The sequence below is a fragment of the Nesoenas mayeri genome (assembly GCF_963082525.1).
Source record: "Nesoenas mayeri genome assembly, chromosome: 2".
Taxonomy (NCBI): domain Eukaryota; kingdom Metazoa; phylum Chordata; class Aves; order Columbiformes; family Columbidae; genus Nesoenas; species Nesoenas mayeri.
Genome location: NC_137543.1, coordinates 139382420 through 139403373, shown reverse-complemented (window position 1 = coordinate 139403373; position 20954 = coordinate 139382420). Strand labels below are relative to the sequence as shown.

The following is a 20954-nucleotide window of genomic DNA, read 5'->3' as shown; positions in this document are numbered from 1 at the left end:
GTTATATAGGATGAATTTGACAGAAAATTTGTTGATGTCAGAGGGAATGTTGCATTGGTCACAACATGTTTGTGACTCTCTTCCCATGTCAGCTTTTGTTGGGTTTTATTCCTTTTGTAGTCAAGCTGAAAATCAGTTTTGGGGGTGTTGGAGGGAGATACATGCAGACTGTTTTTTAGGACATGACTTCTCTCAAATTAAGAGGACGTTAGGAGATTTTTGTGCTGCAAAAATACATGCCAAGGAGAAGTATTAGAGAAAACCCTGTTAACTTCCTTGCAGATCTTCTGGCTTTAGAGAGTTCTGTAGTTGATTATTTTCTGATAAGGTTGAAGCTGCTTTGAATTTCAGGTTGGTTGGTTTTTTTTTTCTGGAGATAAAAAAGAGGCTACTTCACTCTCTACTGTTTTGATTGAGATAGCACTGTCCCTGGTGGCAAAGGCCAACGACATCCTGGGGTGTATTAGAAGGGGGATGGCTAGTAGGTTGAGAGAGGTTCTCCTTCCCCTCTACTCTGCCCTGGTGAGACCACATCTGGAATATTGTGTCCAGTTCTGGGTCCCTCAGTTCAAGAAGCACAGGGAACTGCTGGAGAGAGTCCAGCACAGGGCAACAAAGATGATTAAGGGAGTGGAGCATCTCCCGCATGAGGAAAAGGCTGAGGGAGTTGGGTCTCTTTAGCTTAGAGAAGAGGAGACTGACGGGTGACTTCATTAATGTTTACAGATATATAAAGGGTGTCACGAGGATGGAGCCAGGCTCTTCTCGGTGACAACCAATGATAGGACAAGGGGTAATGGGTTCAAACTGGAACACAAAAGGTTCCACTTAAATTTGAGAAGAAACTTCTTCTCAGTGAGGGTGACAGAGCACTGGAACAGGCTGCCCAGGGGGGTTGTGGAGTCTCCTTCTCTGGAGACATTCAAAACCTGCCTGGACACATTCCTGTGTAACCTCATCTAGGTGTTCCTGCTCCGGCAGGGGGATTGGACTAGATGATCTTTCGAGGTCCCTTCCAGTCCCTAACACTCTGTGATTCTGTGAAGTTCTGTAAACTTTGAGATACAAATTGACCTAAGTCATTCATGCTAAAATGTTCAGAAAGGTGCTACAAAATGTATTACTTCTTTACCAAATTTCCGAAAATCTGTTCAATGCTTTGCCAATAAGACTGGTGTTCCTTTTTAAATTACTTTCCTGATGATACTTCCAATATAAATGTGAGGGGGAAATTAAAAAAAAAAAAAAAAGGTTAGTAGCAGCTCTTTGCCTAATAAGGGCAAATGGGAAATACATGGAGTTATTAACTAAAACAACAGGGTGACAGTGTAAAGGAATTTGTATTGAATGTATGGACATTTTCAGCAGGTTGTTCAGAAATGCTGGAGTAGTCTTTTGTTGTTGTTTCCTTCATGGTAACTCTTTGAATGATCACATTTGTTTGGTGTTTTCTGGGCAATTTTACAGGTCATTTGGCAAAATATTATGAAGGTGTAACAGTTGTGTATGCTTGTTTCCTAAAAGAAGTTTTATAAAGATTTACCACTGATATTAGTATAAAAGACGTCCACCTATTTTCCCTTTTTCCACCACAACAAAAGAATTCTGTCCTGTTTTAATAACTTAAAATATGACAATATATTATAATACTTCATCTGAATAATTTCTTAGAGTGCTGTCATCTAGATTATTCACTTTTGAACAAGAAAAATCAAGGTTCTTTTTAATTATCAGTGATTACACAGGTAAATTGAATATTTATAATATAATTTTATTTAAGATTAATTTTATTCATAAAAGTAAGTATGTCTGTATTGGAATTATTCATGCTAGACTCCTTTTATAGTCAGTGTAGACCTAGGTAATAGATCTAGTCAGAATAATTAGCGAAGGTGACAACGCAATTAATTTTATTGTGAAGTTGACTCTAAAATATTTTAAATTAATTGTGTGCCAGAAGTGCCTGTTTCTTCCCATTGATTTTAAAGGGAATCTAAGAGAACTGGATCAACTGGAGTTGTCTGCATTGTAGATATCTGGAGCTGAAAAGATTAATCTTATCCTAGAATATGTCAAATCATGTAGAATCGAATAGTAAGCACCTGCAAAGCTGCTTTTGCAGTTTTACAATATCAGACGTGAATGCTAGTTGTGGAAAATAATGCCTGTGGTATAGTGTTAAATGTTTTGTGGTCTGCCATGAATGATCCATGAGTTATTTTTATATGGTTATGAGGCTGGGTCACCTACTAAATGCTTTGGAATATGAAATATTGAAGGGTGGTTTTGATCTGAGGTAGGAGAGTTATGTATGAAGAACATGATCTGACCAGGATTTGTGGAAGTGTTTGTAAAGAAGGAAGAGGACCAAGGGAATTGAAATGCCTATAACTTTAGTAGCAGAGTGTGTGACTGGATGATAGAAAATAGTCATTTTTAAGGTCATTTTCATGATACCCAGCCTCATGACACCCAGCAGTCAAGAGGATGGAGGAATGATAAAATTAGGAAGCCTTTAAAATTGAGCAAGTTCTTACTGTGGCTGAGTTCTCACTTAAGTAAACTGCCAAGGGCAGTAGGGACACTTGGAGTAGCAGCTACAGACATGGAGTAGCAGCTACAGACATGGAGTAGCAGCTACAGACATGGAGTAGCAGCAGTAATGTTCACTAGATCTCTCTGAGGCTCTCACCCAGTTGGGCACTGTCTCTTAAAGGACAGCTAAGGCACGTTGGAAAACTCAAACCCTTATCTGGCTTACTCCCATGTCTTTTTTTTCTCCGAAGCTCAAAATCTCGTTTAAAAGTAAGTGTCACTAATTAGATGTGTTGCTTCCCAAGGTGGCTTCCCTGGCGCTCCTCATGACTTCCTCACAAAATACACAACAGTTGGTAGGCTTTATCTTAGTGGCAGTCTGACCTGCAAGCAAAGTTCAAATGCCTGTCAGCTGTGATGTTTTAAGCTCTTAAAATGGACCTTTTTGTACTTGATTTTTGACTATTTTAACCATAGTAGTCTGAACAGATGTGATGCCTATGGAGTTCAGTGGTCACGACATGGCCTTGCTCTCCAGTTACAGGTGCCACTATTGAGCGTGTTGAGTTCTTGCTGGTTCTTGCTACCAGGTTCTTCTGCATCCTTAGGAAAGCAGGAACCTCAAGTTGCACTGCTCCTCCCTACATATGTTCAGACGCTATTTAAATGCTCTTACTGAATTTATAATCTGTTCTCCACGTTGTTATTACTTTTCTTTCCTTGAGCATCAGATACTACAGAATAAGATCACTTCATTAGTGACTGGTGAAATAAGAAAATTAATACGGTATACTATTAGAGATTTCTTTTTCTGTGTTGTCTCCTTAGTAGAACCCTTATGAATGTTTTCCTGCAAGCAAAGTAAAATTATATTTGATCTGTAGAGGAGTACCGCTTTGGTCCTTGCCAGCCAGGATGACCGAATCTTTATTTCAACTAATTCTGTTACTGGGTAGAGTTTGTGACTCTGTCGAGTTGATTGGTAAACGCTGAGTCATTGTGTCCAATGGCAGAGCTTCACCCTGGGTTCCAGGCTCATGTGGCTTCCACACCAGAGAGATCTGTTGGCTCAAATATACTGGAAACAGTAAGTTTACCTTCTCATAAACAGAAGTAAATTTATCAGAAATAAATTTCGTAGCTAAATGCAGTAGCTAGCTAAAATATTCACTTTTCCTTTTGTTCAAAATAAAGACTGTGGATGGATTATTTAATTTTTGTTTTAATTTGAATTTTTTTTCAATTTAATAAAATTACCTAATGTAAGGAAAATAAAAATCAGTGTCATTAAAGATCAAGTAGTGTAAGGATTGAAAGGATTTTTCTGGAGGGAGAGACAGGAAGATGAGACAACCTCTCTAATAAATTAAGAGTTTTTAAGAAACAGAAAAAATAGAAATTATGCAAAGCCTGTATTTGCTGCATAATTTCATCATGATTGCTCTGTAAATAGTATCAAAACCAGATGTCATAAACTGCTAGGTGATTTACAAACTGATACGTAGGTAATGGTCCCTGCGCAGAAGGACAAAGCTGTGTGTTTAAAGAGTGATGATGAACCCACTCATTGGTAGTTTCATGCTTATTATTTCATGTGACATTTTTTTGAAGCCAGTCTAAAAATAATAGTCTCACAGTTATCTGAGAAGAGAATTCAGTGTGGATAGTCTTTTCAGAAAAAACAGTGTTCAAAGGAGGGATTTGGAGAGAAAGCTGGAAGGATGACACCCAAGTTCAAGAATTGATTCTAGCTGTGAAGACATGTATAGAAGAAAGGGCCAGAGACAGATGAAAATCAAACAGATTTTGCATTACAGAACACATTTAGTCACAAAAGCTGCTGGTGAGCAGCCAGCTTCAGTGGAAGCTGCTTCTGATTTGGCACTCAGCTCTCTTTCGTTTGAAATCTCACTCAGAATATAGAAATAAAAGCTGGAAGTGGCATGGGATCACAGAAACGATATTCCTGACTGTCCAAGGGAATGCGAAGCTCAAGTCACTCATAAATAACTAAATATAATAGTTTTCTGGTTAAGGATAACTTAAGGAAGTTTTTGATACCCTTTTGCATCAGGAATGGTTTAATTCTGCCTTTTGGTGCTGCTGTTCCTCCGAACAGGCATAGGAATGTATAAAGCATGATATTTTTTGGCCTACAGTATAACAAATGTAAGGATTAGCCAAGTTTTGTGTTCCTCACTTTCAATGTACACTATCTTAGGGTCTATGCTCCACAATTCAATTGCATCCCTTTGCCACTCCTGCATATTGTCTCTCTTGTATTTTTTGTGTTGTACCAAACCAAAGATTACTGTCTGTCTACTTGATCGTATTAGCTAACACAAAACCACTGAACCAAACAAACTTTTCAACTTGTTTGCATCTTTTTAGTGAAGAGAATAGCAAGTTCTTTATTGGTGCATATTTGTATGAGATGTTTGTTAGGTGTCTTTAGACGATGGGTTACTACGCTAACATGAGTCAGCCCAAAACTGCAACTCAGACTCAGGTGCTGACCTACCTTTAATCACTTTTTGGAAAAAAGCTATTTGAGGAAACCATTGGTGAAATGACAGCAATACAGTGGAAAAGTTTATAAGGCTTCTTAGGGCCATTTTAGGAAAGAGTGAAGACAGTCCTTGAGTTCTAGGCAGTATTTTTCTACTGAACATTACATTAACAGTGTAAGTGAAATAGGCCCAGAAGAGCGTATGTTGGCAGAGTCAAAGATTTCCATTTGAACCTTAGATTGCTCTAAGTAAAAGACATGATTCATATGTGCCGTAGCCTAGACTTGGTTCTCTAATTGGTGGCTTTCTCTGAAAATCTGCAGAAATTGCTTGAGTATTTAGGAAATCGATTTAACCCATTTTGCCAGGTGCTTGGTAGGAGTCAAATGAAAGGGAACAAATGGAAGGCATTTCTGTTTAGGAAAAATATGGAATTGAAGGCCAGAGTAGAATACTTGATGTAAGGGAGCTTGAAATGTCTGTGAAAAACTTCATATTTTGGAAGGAAGAATTAGTTTTTCGGACTTGCATCAGCAGTGAAGGCGGTATCATTGACAGTCTCTCGGATGCTTCCTTTGCTGTTAAGCCAAGTAGCCTCTGGTATAACCTCACTTCTTCCTACAGCAGGATATTGTTCGTGTTTATTGGAATTCTGGTAGTGTTAGTGTTTTGCTTTGCACGTGCAGCTTTTGCTTTACCTATTAAACTGTCTTTATTTCAGCCCATGAGTTTTCTTGGTTTTGCCTTCCAGTTCTCTCCCCAACCCCACCCGGGAGAGTGAGCAAGTGGCTGCCTGGTGCATATGTTGTTGTAACTTCTGGCTTACCCACACTTCTCTCCCACACTGGAGTTTGCAGTGTGACTGTTTTAGTAGCAAGCTGGATTTGCACATGCTATCTAACCCAAAGACTAGAGGGAATGTTGTGCAAGGGAGCCCTTGCACAGATTAGTTTACCTTGTTGCTGCAGCTCGCCTTTTTCTAGTACCTTACTTGTCTTGCTTAAAGCAACAGTGCCATTTGCTGTATGGTTTATGTAGCATGACTTGCTTTAGTGTCCTGCTGTCAGAACTGCTTTTATAATTTCATTTTGCACTAGGTTTTTTTTTTGTTATCATTATGTTTTTATGTGCATACATATATATACATGTGTGTATATATATATATATATATCATTATAAATATATAGCATTTTTTTAGAGAAACAAAGAGACTGTAAATATGGTGATTTTTAAGCCCCAAGTGTGAAGGATTTTATTAAAAACTGAAGAAGTGGTTGTGTGGATGTTAGTTTCCCAGAGTGAGGGAATGTGCCAGTTGTTTATTATTCAAGTTCACAGGCTTGTGATCTTGAGTGTCTTGTTGCTTTTCTGGTAGTAGGTGTGAATGTTACAGCCCTTTCTTTTTTTTGTCACTTTTTTCAACACTTTTGTCATGCTTTTGTCACCTCAAGTTTGGATTCTGCAAAGATCTAGAACGTGAAGCAAATTCTGGAAACTGCAACTAAAGTCTGTCTGCCTTGTGGTTAAGTGTTATTTCCCATAGGCAATGCGTATTTTCACTGTATCAGTCCATTTCCAGGTGAAACTTAGCTTTTTATACGTCTGAAGTTGTGAGCCGAATGGCAGGGGTCTATAGCGCTGCTCTGTGAAAGTCTTACGCGCCAAATAACACTGGTAAAAATAGAGCCCTGATGAATAATGAATTTGTGCATGTACAATGTATTTATTTACCCTTTTTTGGACATCAGTCATCTTCTCTGAACTGTAAGTCATGAATTCAGCTGCATTTTCTGGCATTGGCTTGACTTACCCTTAAGACTGAAGACCCGATCCTTTGACTTTTGGAAGAGATTAAAGAGAGAAAAAGGGGGGCTACTGTGGCACTTCAAAGCCCAATTCTGTGTCCAGAGTGAGGTGCTGGTTGCCTTTGGCAGCTCTGGTGTTTGTCATACCCATTTATGAGACACAGAAGTTGAGTGACAAGCAAGGAGAACAAGTAATCAAAACTAGTGTTTTCCCAGGCCCAACAATGTTTACAAATGCCACAAATTGTTCGCAATTTGGATACAGTTCTTACTGAAGTTATCAACATTATTTAGAGATGGTTGGGCGATTTTTTAGCAGATAACTTTGACAGAAGGGAAAATGTTGAACTTAGGCAAGGGAATAGCCTTCTAGAGAGGTTTTTTTAGATTTGTCTCTTGGAAAAAAAATAATCTACTGCAGGGGCTGCAAAATCTACCTCACTGATAGACTCATTTGAGTAGAGATATTCTTTGTGCTATGAAGCGATAGTAAGACAGTACAATTACACTTTAAAAGATTTAAATCCATCCTAGAGCTTTTCATAATTTGGTTAGTAGAGAAAAGTGCCTTTCTGTTTGCTTAAGAACAGAGAATCTGCAAGCAGGCAGGATGTAAGCACTTCTTGTTTTAGACTGGGATATACATAACTTCTTAAAACAAGAGTTTTATTGTTTTTTCCCAAGAGATATTTTTATGGTGGAAAAAAATCATACTAAAAGTTGCTCACTACCAAAGCCACTTTCTAAAATAGTGTTTAACCCTTTAGAGAGAAATTTTTGATTCAAAAAGGGGAACTGGTTTGACAGCCTTCAAATTCTACTTTTATGCACAGAGTTTCAGCCTGTGGCAAAAGCATCTCATCACTGAACTGTTGAGGATAAGGTGAAATATCTACCTCGAGCTATGGGAGAGTATTTGTATCCATTCAGCGTTTGTGTCTTCTACAAAGGTTCTTCTATAAACCTACATAAATCTTAGTAAAGGGAAACTAATAGGTTACAACATATAGTCAATCAAATAAGGATGAAATCCCTGTATTTTGGGATTGTTAAAGAGATTTTCAGCAGAGTTGTTGCAAAAATATAATAAGGGGTTTTTTAAAAAAAATAGAGGGAGATTAATATAGGCAGGATGGTCTCTTTAATTGATATGATTCAGTTAACCTTACTATTAGGTTAGCAGACGCTGTGAATATTTTTGTTTGTGTGTAAATTATGCTGTGCTCTTCTGAAATTAGATGCCCTGTAACCTGATTCAGGAGTCAATCACATGCTTTAAAATACCACAGCATGGAATTCCACTGATAATAAAGAGCTTAATATTGAAAACCGAAATGTACATTTTAATATTATCAAGCCTAGAAGGTAATGATTAGATAGCTAAAGATACTAGGGAAACTTTGTCTGGTTTGAGAGGAGACAATGAAGGTCTTCTTGCAGTTAAAAATCATCAGGCCCTGGTTCATTGTCATACAGAAACCACAGTTCTTCACTGAATTTTAAAGTAACATTTTACTTTGAATTAGAGAAGTAGCAGGAATCAATACAATGTCTATGAAGCAACCAGAAGTGGGGGGCAAAGATGTGGTTAACAAGTACATAAAGCACTCTCCTGACATTCAGAATACACAGATCTAATTAGTGCAGCCTTGCAGCATGTTATACAGTCGAAGTGCAAACTTTGAAATAGAGTTCGGGCACTTGATGAGAGAGACAAAAGTCCAGCCTCTTTGCAGTATTGAACTGTCCATGTCAGCTTCGTACTGCGGGCTTGGTGTGACGCCTTTGTCCTGGTTAAAGCCTTTAATCTCAATACTTCCTCAGCTGTGTGGCCTCAGGGATTCCTGCTCAATGCTGCTGTATTTGAAAAACTGGTACTTTTGCTACCACACCACAGTGCACTGTAGTGATTGCAGAAGGGATCTGGCCCTTTCTTTGTCACACTTTCTTCTCTGCTCATTCCACAGAGAATCTGAAGGTAACAGACGTCTGATACCTTTACCAGCTTTGTTTTACAGACCTCAGGTAAAAATAAGTAGGCCTACTGACTTGAGCATCAGTGTTACCTAGTTTTAAGAACTACTGAAAAAGGAGCCACAGATAAAATCTTTCACAGTGTTTGGCTGCTGCCTCTTCCCAGTGCTGTGATCTCTCTTTTCTTTTTTTTAAGGAAGATGCAAGAGATTTGAGATGAAACATTAGGAGACATATAGATAGTAAATGACATGGGTAGGAGGAGGAGGAAGGAAAAATATTTTTAAAAACTTTGTTTATTCTTGACTTACGGACTCTGAATTGGAAAATAAACAGCTTCACATTTATCTGTTCACCCTGCAGTTTGCAGATGCATCAAAAGCTAAGTTGGGGGGGGTGATCTTTACTTGAAGTAAAAATATAACAAATTAAGTTGTTTAAAAGAACAGTATTTTAGTAAAAAGTTTAATTTTGAACTCAAACTATTCTGAGGTTTTCAGAGGGAAGACAAGACAAAAATCCAGCTGCCCAAATGGCTATTGTCAAGATACCCTTCTGCTGCAGGACCAGATTGGCGGAGCCTGTATTTTTCTACTGAAATACTTATCCAGTCTGTTTCCAATAATTTTCGACAGGGAAATTCCACACCCACCCTGTATAGCCTCTTCCTTTATTAATAAAATAGTTTGAGGTTTATTCTTTGTCCTGAGCAAAGATTAGGAGAAAGGCCTACCGTGTAGCACCTGGTAGGATCTTTTGGGGACAAGGGAAAGGGGAGCTGGCATTTAGACTTGAAACGATAGCAAGGGCAATAATTGAGATAAATAACATACTATTTTGTTATTTGGTTACGAAGTTCTTCTGCTTTGCTCTGTTCCCACAGAGCAATATGGTCTCATTTTATATTTAGGCAGTGCCTGCTCTCAGGTGGCTGAGCTGTGTTTTTAACTGGAAGTGATTGGAATTGTTTTTAATCAGACTTGTGGATGAGGGCAGGGAGGGTGGAAGCTGATCCCCTGTATTGACTGGATGAGGATTCCATAATAAATTTTTTTTCATACCTGCAAAGTCTTTGGAGTCAGCGAACAGCCTGGAGACAGGATGAACAGTGACTTCTGCTTATTTTATGTGTGAAGGGGCTCATAAGAACAGTGCAGGTGTTTCTGCAGTGACTTCTTGAACATGTCCCCCATGCTTCTCATCTCTCCCGGAAACCGTACTTCCTACCTTCACATGGGTTCTTTCACCTTTGCTGTGTCTCTGGTCCCAGTCCTACAAAGAGATGGTCTGTCTTCCCTGCCATTTCTCTTCATTAAGAAAAAAATCTACTATTTTAGTGTACCTTAAAAGGCTAAAGCAAGTTTGGCTTGTATGATATGTCTCAGTTCTTCCATTTCAGAACTGGATTGTGACTTCTATAATTCCTTACTGGCAAGAAGCAGCTGTGTTGTCTCGGGAGCTGTCGGGAATCAGAGTTGTGATTCCAGGAATCAGTCTGTTGTTTTCCTTTCGTTCCCAAGCTGGTCCTTCTGCCAGTATAGTTTATTGTTCAATTTGAACTGCCTGTAAAGCATTCAAGAGAAGACTTTAATTCTTGCCAGCCACTGTCATCTTCGTAGATGAGGGTTTCGCATTATGCACTTCCATATATTCTAGAGTGAGACAGCAAATAGAGTCTAGCGGGAAAAGTATTTCATATATTTTCAACAAGTAGTAAGTGCTACCTTGATATCTGACTAAAGATATGGGAAAGGAGAATGGATTTTGAAGAAATTGCTCTAGCATTAGCTATTTGCAAACTACCAAATGCACTGCTGTTCAGGACAGAGAGTAGAAAAGACAAAGTATCTATTTCAATCAGTCTTGTGACTTAATAACATTTATTGCAATACAACACAGAACTGTAGAATAAACTTTGCCAACAAAAATTATGTCAGATGCTGACAAAGTAATTATATGTGGTACTTAATGGTATTTCAGCAATTCGTCCAGATCTTGGCTGTTGACTCCTAAGAGAAATGGATGAAAGCTGTCCCACAGTAATTGTTGATTAAGGATGTTTATAACTCACATGGCTCATCAAAATCTTGGCAAGAAATTAAGAGAGGTGTCGTAATAGACCCTTCCAACTTCAGGGAAATGAGTGGAATTGTGTGCTAATTTCTTTTTTTCCCATGTTGCAGAACTTTCCTTTTTGTTAGAGACGGTAACCCGAATAAACGGAATGTGCACAATGAGACATCTATGCACTTGCTGTGTATGGGACCTCAGATCATGATCTCGGAAGGGGCTCTTCATCCTCGCCTGACACGACCCTCGGAGGACGACTGCAGAAGAGCAGATTGCCTGCAGATGATCCTGAAGTGGAAGGGAGCAAAGCTGGATGAAGGACAATATGAACGAGCAGCCATTGATGCTGTCGATAACAAAAAAAATACACCTTTGCACTATGCGGCTGCCTCAGGGATGAAAACTTGTGTCGAGGTAAAAGTTGATACGTAATCACAAGTCTGTATACTGCTATTAGTAAATGTCATGCACAGTGTTTCACAAAGCTGTTTCAGGAGGAAAAAAGTCTCATAGCATATTGTGAAATCTTTTACACTGATCTCTAAAGTGCTTACATTTTGACCCATATCAATATGTACTGAAAAAAAAAATTACGTTATCCGCAGAAGCTCTTATTTCTTTGTCTTCTGTCTCCCTCTCTACACTTGAGATCCTCAGGTAACTTCAACTTCAGATTTACAAGGGATTTGAGCCAGGAGTTTTCTGCCTCAGTCATTCTGCCTTCATGCCACATGGGGCTATGCAGTAGTATTAGGAATAGACACAATTGTTCAATATTTTCAGTTTCAAGGGCATGAAGCAAATCGGCTCACACAGTAAGATCCAGGCAGACTACAACGTCAGAAAGAATCGTGGTCGCTGGAGGCTAAATTGTGGTTTTGGACCTTGGCTGCAGCTCTTAATTGGAGACTGTAAAATCAGTTGGCTTTAAACTCATCATGAAAGTTCATGGTTTGTGTTTCTTCACATGTATTGTTCTATTTCTTGCTGTATATGATATGATTCATTAGATGAATCCAAGTACATCTGCTAGTTCGACATTTAGTTATTTAAACTGGGTTATATTATCATGACAATATGCGCTGTTCAATTGACTAAACCATTACTGACTCTGATTTGCCTTCAGTTTGTCTTTGAAGAAGAATTTACAGTCTGACTCCCGTGGATTACTCTTTGTCTGAGTTTGGACACAGTTATGTAGTCTAGCTAGTCATGGTTTCCACATTAGAAACATAGAGTACACCCCTAAGTTCAAACTTTGTTATGTGCCCAACCACAGAGCAAAGAACCTCAGACCCTAGGATTTTTATCTGTGATATCTTTAAGCCCTCCAGTGTAGCCTGTGGTCCTTCTAACTCCTTCAACAAGAAAAGAATTATGAACAGGAACACTACATTATGAAAAGCCCGAAATAGAGCTTAGTAAAGGAATTTAACAATGATCTCTTTTTTCCCTGAAAGTATTTGAGGATTAAAATTCTTACCAAACCAAAAAGAGATAAAAAACTGAATGGCCGAATCCTCAAGTCATCTTCCCTCTCTCTGGTAAACTGAAGGTTACTTAGAACCTCAGGAGCACCTTTAGCTTTTCTTCTCTACTTCCTGCCCAGTTCTGTGGTGGTTACTCTCACTTCAGAGCTTCTCACTTTGTTTCCTTTTTCCATAACTTTTCAGGACAACCCAGCCTTGTATCTTCTCCCATCCCCACCACAGCTGTATAAGGAAAAAAAAAATAGTCCCTTGTGGGTGAACCATCTACTAGTTGATTTGTTCAAGAGTTGATAGTCAAATGTGCTGTGTGGAACCCATTGCTAAAGATAGTTTGGGCAAAGTTAATGTGCTTACTTCAAAATACTGAGCAGGAAAAAGGCTTAACTTTCATGCTGAATAGATTTGATTTTATGCAGATATATTCCACTCTGTCACAGTATGTTTGGCATACTAAATGGCACTTTTGTTTAAGTTACTAATGTGATTATTTAAATTATTAATCTCCTCTTAGTGAGTTAAGAGACAGAAGGTTTTATAGCAGTGCTACTAAAGAAAGATGGCATCATTATTAAAAACTTGTTGATTTGCATATTCCTCATCTTGTGTACTAGATTTTGAGCTGCATAGATCTCTGGAGTGTTCTTTCAATTATATTTATTCTTTTTCTACCTCAGAAGTTGTCTTAGTTGCCTCACTTAAATTTTTATTAGAGTTTAAAATGTACAAACAGAATGTGAAACTCAAGTTAACAAAGTTTTTCCAGTGTTAAGAGGTGTAGATAGAACAAGGTAATTGTAGGCTGGCTATCTTGGTAATTATCCTAGTATTACCTTTGTTTCTGTCTGATGATCTGCTATGAAGATAAAATATGGTGTCATACTTAATGACATTAATATATTCTCAACTAAATCTTGTTGTTACACTGGTTTGTGGTATTTTGGGGTTTGCATTTCTTTTTATTTTGGAGAATGTGGGAAGAGTTTCCAAAGAATCTACGAGAATGATTCCAGGTTTACAGTGACAAGTGAAGGAAATACTCTCTGCTGAAGAGAACATTAAGTGGCTGATCATGATCTGAAAGGTTTATGTGGAGAACAGAACATCTTGGGGAAATTTTATTTTTCTTAGAAGTATAAAAATGAAAAGCTGAATTTTGAAATATCCTGGCTAAAAATACAGGATAGTGTTCGCAGAGCCATCGTGATCTGAAGGCAAGATAATGTTTTTAGATTAAGTTTTATTTAGAAATATGATAAATCATTTTATTAGTGAATGACTGTCCTGGGTGCTCCATCATTAGAAGTTTAGAATATGTTACAAAGATACCATAATAAGTTATAAAAATGGTCCACTGTCGGCCTTTGAAATGTGTGGCATCTGTTGCTCTTGCTTGTATCAGATCAGTTTCTAGCAAGAGGCAGGCTTGGTGAGGTAATGAGAGCAGCACAATTAGTGTTTATCAGCTAGGGACTCCATTTCTGAGTGGTTACTGGCAAGAGACAAGATTGCTGAAATGGCATAATAATAGACTGTATTAGAGTTATTAGAATTAGAATTGTTTGCTTGTCTCACATCCTCAGAAATAAGGTAGAGCTCCCGGTAGTACTGTGTGCTCTCTCTGAGTTGGTACCTCATCTTCCTTCCTACCCAAAGATTCTCCCATTTTCTGTCACCACCTGTGTACCAGTGTGGGAAGAATGATGGAGTTTCAGCCATATATAAATAATAATTAAAGAAGTATCCAGCTTCATCTTGCCAGGTGCTTGATAACCTCAGGCCCCTCATTTTCTATGGACCACTGCAGTAGAGCAGAATTTTAGTGTTTAAAACCTAACAGAGATCTATTGTACAGCGTTACCTTGTAAAGTATTTCTGAGGTTTTTGCGGTTCCATGGAATTAAGGTGGGTGTACAAATAATTACAGCAGTAATTTATTTAATAAAACAGAGAATCTTTGTTTCCCAAAGAGCATTGCTATTGCCTCTTCTTTTTGTTTTCCCTGTTAGTTTATTGTTGTTGTTGATATTGTTATTATTATCTTCTTAACTGTCTTTTCTTCTGGGTACTATTAGAGTTGCTAATTAGTAACTGTTTTCCCATTTTACTTTTCAGCTTCTAGTAAAACATGGTGGAGATTTGTTTGCAGAAAATGAAAATAAAGATACCCCATGTGACTGTGCAGAGAAACAACACCACAAAGAGCTGGCTCTTAATCTGGAATCTCGAATGGTATTTTCACGTGATCCCGAAGCTGAAAGCATTGAAGCTGAATATGCTGCTTTAGACAAAAAAGAGGTCAGAAGATACTTTAAATTTGGGGTATTTTACACATTCATATTTGTAGCAGTTACATTGTGACTAAATTCTGCAAAGGATTTCAGTAGGTACTGTACTTTGTACTGTGTATTTGTAAACCATTTGATTTTAACACAGCTCTTTATAATCTTTCAAGTTAAGCTCAAAGAACATAACAAATCTGTTGTAAAAACTGAAGTGAAGTTTTATCCATATACTTACTTATGTGGGCTGTCTTGAAACTATTTGCAGGCTGCAAGCCTGGAGGAAGTACAGTGAGACCAAGCCAGTAAGCTGGGAAACAGTTGCTCTAAACCAAACATTTTTCATATATTTTTATTTCTTAAGATGCCTTTCTGTCTAAAAGTGACAGGAGAAATTCTGAAAAGGAGAAAATCTGTGGTATAGAATAGGGAAAATGTTCTGGTGGATCTTCATAGACTATGTCTGGGTTGAATGTCACCAAAAAACAGCTGAGTAGTGTGGGATCTCAAAACAGCACATTTACTTTCTTAGTTTATAACGATGCCTGAAGCTACTGCATACCAGAACTTGTATGAATAACAGGTAACAGGTGTTGTTATTGTGAAGGCAGTTTTTGAAAAAGAGAGACAATTCACTGACTCAAATTTGCTTGAATTCTCGTATACCTCACAGAAGACTGTGATTTGAAAAGGACAATCTGAGCAAAAACATTCTAAGCAGAAGTTCCCTCCCCCATCCATTGTTGGATTTTAATTAACTAAAATACTAAATAAGAATACATAGATGAATTATATGATTTGGTAGATATTATGAAGTAATTCTGTGTAAACTGAAGGACAGTAGATTTCTGTATGGCTACTCCGTTCAAAAGTAGAGTGGCCTTACCTTTTACTAGCTTAGGCCACTTATAACCTAATTACACTTAAAAGAAAATTCATTCAGATTTAGGTATGAGTAGGCCTGGATCACATCAACTGTTTCCCTGAAAAATGCCATGCATGGTCACTTTTATTTGAAAGTAAAGTCTTTGTACTGTTCAGTTCCTTTTCTGACTAATTTTCTTGAATAAATTCAAAGATAAACATGCTTAGTTAGGTTGTTTATGCCTAGATGAGAGGTTTTGAAGTGAGGTTTAATATACATTGAAATAACAAATGTCATTAACTCATTTTAGTTGCTCTGAATATTCCCATATAGAGACACCCAAACTGTCATAGGAGTATAGTCTGAAATTATATTTTCTCTGTTGGCAAAACCACTTTAAAATACTGCTGCAGGTTCCTGCCATGATTGCAGTTTACCACTCCTTTGGTTGTATGGGTAGAACTATTTGGATGATTATGCTGTCAACTGGATCACAGAAATGATTTGGCTTGAAAGAAGAAAAAGTTTTATAAGAGTGGTAACATGTAATTGTTTTATTTATCCTGAATAATTTTTATGTTTATACCATGGATTTGCTGGCATATGCACCAGCACAGCTAAGAGAATAGTGAACTTAGAAGTGTGGGTGGGGAAATCAAGAACCACTTGAACAGGCTTTTCAGCAAGAGCAAATAATGTCTCGTGACTGTTTGAGGTGAATGCTCAGAGCAAAATCAGCTTAAAGACTTCATAGTTACAAAGGACTCACATAAAGGGTGATTATGTTGATTTGGGGTCACTTCACTGAGACTGTCAAAAGATCCAATTCTGTTCCTCATTTGACTTGTTGAGCATGAGAACTGAAATGCAGGCAGCCCTGCAGACCTGGATCCATCTGACACACCAGGGCAGCTTTCCCACGTGTTCTGAAGATTCACAAGCTGAAAAGTGGCAGCCTGGAATTACTTAGATTGTAATTGTTTTGTGGTACCCTGTAACATCTTTCCAAAACACAAAGAAGAAATAAGAAACTTTGGAACGCCAAGAAATGCATTTTCAAAGTCATTTCGTCTCTTGAATGAAGTTTAGAGGAAAAGAGAAAACATTTGAAACCACGACTAGGATTTCTTCCCAGGCAATACAGCCAAATGGGCATAGCTCTGATGTTTATGATATGCACATTAGTATCTGGCATGAGAGTACCCAATACCTCCTCTTCCAGACCTGCCATGTTTACAGAATAAAATAATCCTCTTTTTCATACAGAGCAGAAGATTTTTGTAGTGCTCTGTGCACTGTCATTGAATTAAGAGTGTATACTCAGAGTAATAACAAAGCTTTGTTCCTGATGTTGAGAACCAACCTGTGTCGTTCTTCACATTGAAATATTACCAAGGAATTACATGAGTGCTGAAGGAAAAGGAAAGCGATGTACATAGAATGTACATAAAATAGAAATGCTAATTTTTTTAAGAATGGAGTATAAACTGTGACTCTCTTAAGACTGTAGTTAGTTGTACTGAAAGAAGATCTGTCTATGATTTGTGGGCAGTGGAAAGGTAACAAGCCAGGAGAGTATTTTGGATTAACTTCTTTGTCTTGGTACTTTTATTTTGTTGTTGAACAATGTCAGGAAAAAATCTATTACATAAAATTTAGGTTTATATTTATCATTTAAATGTAATTGAAGTTACACTAAATAGTATTACTGTAACTGATTTTTTTTTTTTAACTACTGTAGATTTTGGTTGTTTCATTTGTACAGTCTTTTCCTTTGTTCAGTCTTTTCATTTACTGTTTATTCTAGCATGAGAGCTTATTTGTCTTGGTAATGTGTCTGTGGTAGATAACAGAAGCCTTAATTTCAATCAAATCATGCAGTGTTTTAAATCTACATAGGAAATGCCTGGGAGTGAGCAGTACTTCAGATCATCCAGAGCAGTTTTGGCTCTCAGTCAGAGAAATACATTGTGCAATAGCAAAGTATATAATTTCTTAGTTCATTTTACATATGTGCCACTGAACACTGTAGTAATACCCTGCTAGTGGGTGTATCACAGATTTATTGAGTGGAGAGTACTTGGAATAGTTTTCTTCAGTTCCAGAAGTGATGTCATATAAATATATATATAATGCAAATATCATAAATACGAGTTATCTAGAATTATTTAAATGTACTTAATTTCTACAGATAGAGAATGGTTTATTAAGTGAAAGGAGAGAAAGGGGCTACAGGTAGTTAAGATGTATATGTATTTATATACATATAGTGCATATACTTAAATGAGTTAAATGGAGTATAGATAATTTTTAAAATATATACTCCATTAAGTATAGAACTCCATCCACCCGTAAAGGAGGATATTTACATTAAGTGTATTTGACACCATTTAATTATATAGTCATCACTGTAGCAAAGACTTACTTTGCCCTTGTCTATTGTAATAGTACTTTAAAATTGAAAGTAATATTAGTTTGAAATGAACTGTTAAAATGATAAGCTTGCATATTAAAAGTACTTTCAGGTGAAAAATACTTATATCATTTATGGTACCTAAATATTAGTGGTAAAAAACTGAGAATAAAATATGTAAAAAGTAGGGCCCTTGAGAATACAAAAGCGTTGAAAACTGTAGTGAGAAGCTCATCAATGCGTTAAAGTAGTAACTCAAATAGTGTATTCCAAAATCATTATGTAGTGAAATGATGCTAATATTAAAAAATGCCTTTTTCACATGAAATATCAATATAGAACTCCTCCATAAATGAGTATTAAAGGAGATTTCTGAGCATCATAAGCTGTAATCAAAATCCTTCACAGTATATGGCAGTGCAGAGATCAATGATGTTTGAAGCAGTTTAAGACAAGCCTCTGTATTACATAAAGGATATACATCCTTATCACTAAAGACTGTGTCTTCACAAGTCTCGACAAAACTCTGTCTTGTACACATTAACATTTTTAAAGGCTCTCATTGTATAAAACCTTCACTCTGGAATTTGCAGCTTAAGCTACTTAATAGTGCCAGTCTAAAATTTCCTCCTTCTGGGAACTCATATATTATTTTAAGAAACAAATGTCTGAAGTTTCAAACACATTCTTAAGAAATATTTCCCTCATTACTTAAAAAGATAAAATTAGGATTCTTAAAAACCACAGGATCAAAAAATCCCTGCTGGTTGTGTGGAATGAATACTCCAGCTGAGATAATATAATAGTCTGTTACTCAAGAGAGATAATTGCCAGTGTTTGACCTAGAACCAAACAGTGAAATATAACTTTGAGGTTGTTTGCATTTCAGAATAAAATACTACATCCTAAAATATGTACATGTGTGACAGGTTTGACAGAAAAGAAATATTTTTTTGTGGTATATTTGGTGTTCAAGAATTGAGTACTGTTGTGCTGACAAAGCTACTTGTTTTACAATTGCAATTCAAAAGGCAGTTCAGATTCGGTCAAGATGATTTTCTCTTTGCTTCCATTTTTTTCAGTATATTTGCACAATTATAATCATTCAGTCACCCAGCTGTTTGTCTGCCTGTCTCCCTGACATGTTTTTATAAATTATCTCTTTTGTAAGAAACTAAGTAGGTCGGTCAAATTCCAGCATGCTATGAATCAAGTGGCCCAGATTTATTTCAGTACAAGCCATTAACATTCAGGTTGTCCTTTACTGAGTCGTGGATGATCGGCAATAGGAGGACATAGAGAAACTCCCTGAACTTGGGCAATCAAGATAAAGGTCAAGACACAGTCCGTTTCTCTTCTGGTTTTCTTGTTTTCCCAAAAAGGACAAAGACCCAGTGCAGGGTCATGGCACCATCACTCTTGCCAATCACAAAGTTTCTAATATTGAGAAGTTCCTGTTTATTTTACTGAGTAGATAACAGAAGAGGTCCTTCTGGGAGTCAGTTATGGTTTTAGATGCATTTTATGAGTCTATTATGATATCTAGAATGTAGGAAGCATGCTGCATGTTTAGAGTAGGTGTCTCAAAAGAACAAAATCATTTAGAAGCCCAGGGTATCCATTCTCTCCATCTCTTCTGCCTGGTATCCTCAAAGGGTTATGTGCACAGTAGAGTTTTACTTAAATGGTAAACTTCTGAGGACAGAACCAGTCTTTTCCTTCCTATCTGTGTATGTGTGCTTGCATGTGTGTGCATATTTATCTGATACTGGAGGGTCCTGGACTGTGTTCTACGTAAAATCAGAATATAGATAGTAAATAGTAATAGTGTGTGATCTTAACTGTGGTTATCTGTTGTCAGTGCTGCTCTGTGTCCTTTCTTCTCCAAATTGGTGAAGACAATTGTCACTTGGTTACCAGATTCCTAAGTAGTCCTGAGCACGTATCAGTTTTATGTCAAATGCTTTAAATCTTTTGTTAGCTATCCTTTATATAAATAAACCAATGCATGTGTGACTATTTTTTTTACATACTTTCTGTATCCATTGTTTGTACACTTCCTTCCACTTTTTTTTCTCTTCTAGCTTTTGGGCATTTTCCCTGTGCAACACTAACAAATATATTTGCTGTCATGTTCTTCCTTTCTTAGTTTTAAAAAGGAATCTGCAAAATATGTGTATGCATCTCTAGTATCTTGGTTGGACCGAATTCAGAACCCACAAATTACTACCTTATTGTTTTTCTAATTTGACCTTTTTTCATGCTCTAATAAGGGGATGGAGCTCCAGAGCAGGAAGGCCGCTGGATGATCTGCTCTGAGTGTGTAGGGCTATCAGAGATGGCCAGCGTTTCTCAAAGAGAGTTTTGACCTCTTCATGTACAATATCTCCCAACCTTGGAGATATTCAAAAGTTGTCCAGACACAGTCCTGGGCAGCTCGCTGTAGGTCACGCTGCTTGAGCAGGGGGGTTTGACCAACAGGTCCCTTCCAACCTCAACCATTCTGTGTTTCTGTGAACCTCTAACTACATGTCTTATCTATTCATGACTGACTTTTCCATTTCTGTGAGGGTGGATATTGCCTCAAAAGACCTGTACCTGATTCTGTTCACAAACGTCCTCTCTTACTATCTCATGTCTCAATGTATCCTCCAGCAGATCAATTCAAAGTTAATGGGTCTCAATTCATGTATAAAGTTAGTGTCAGGGGATCTATATATGAAGTCTATGTTAACCTGTCCTTTCTCTTGCTAGCCCCTGAAATCCTTAGTTAAAATCTAGTCATGCATTTTCATACCTATGCCACAATACTTGCAGTTTAATCACTTCAAAATTCAGCTGGGTTCTGTGAAAATCTAGATTTCTTTTTTCAGAGAGAGCGTGTCAATGTTAGAATAGCTCGTCATTTGAACACGGCCTCCAACTACAATGGAGAACTCTGGAGATATTGTCTTTTAGATTTTGAAATGTACAAAGATCTTACTATAAGTATTGCAAAATGACAGAGTTTCTG

General features: G+C 37.3%; 1 protein-coding gene across 1 annotated transcript in view; it reads left to right on the top strand.

Moving 5' to 3' along the window:
* ANKIB1 (ankyrin repeat and IBR domain containing 1) overlaps positions 1-20954 on the top strand; it is a 92021-nt gene that overhangs the window by 41552 nt on the left and 29515 nt on the right. The window contains exons 3-4 of the mRNA XM_080364285.1: positions 11008-11308; positions 14497-14679. Of these exons, the coding sequence (XP_080220411.1) occupies positions 11008-11308; positions 14497-14679 (484 nt within the window). The remainder of the gene's footprint in view (positions 1-11007; positions 11309-14496; positions 14680-20954) is intronic.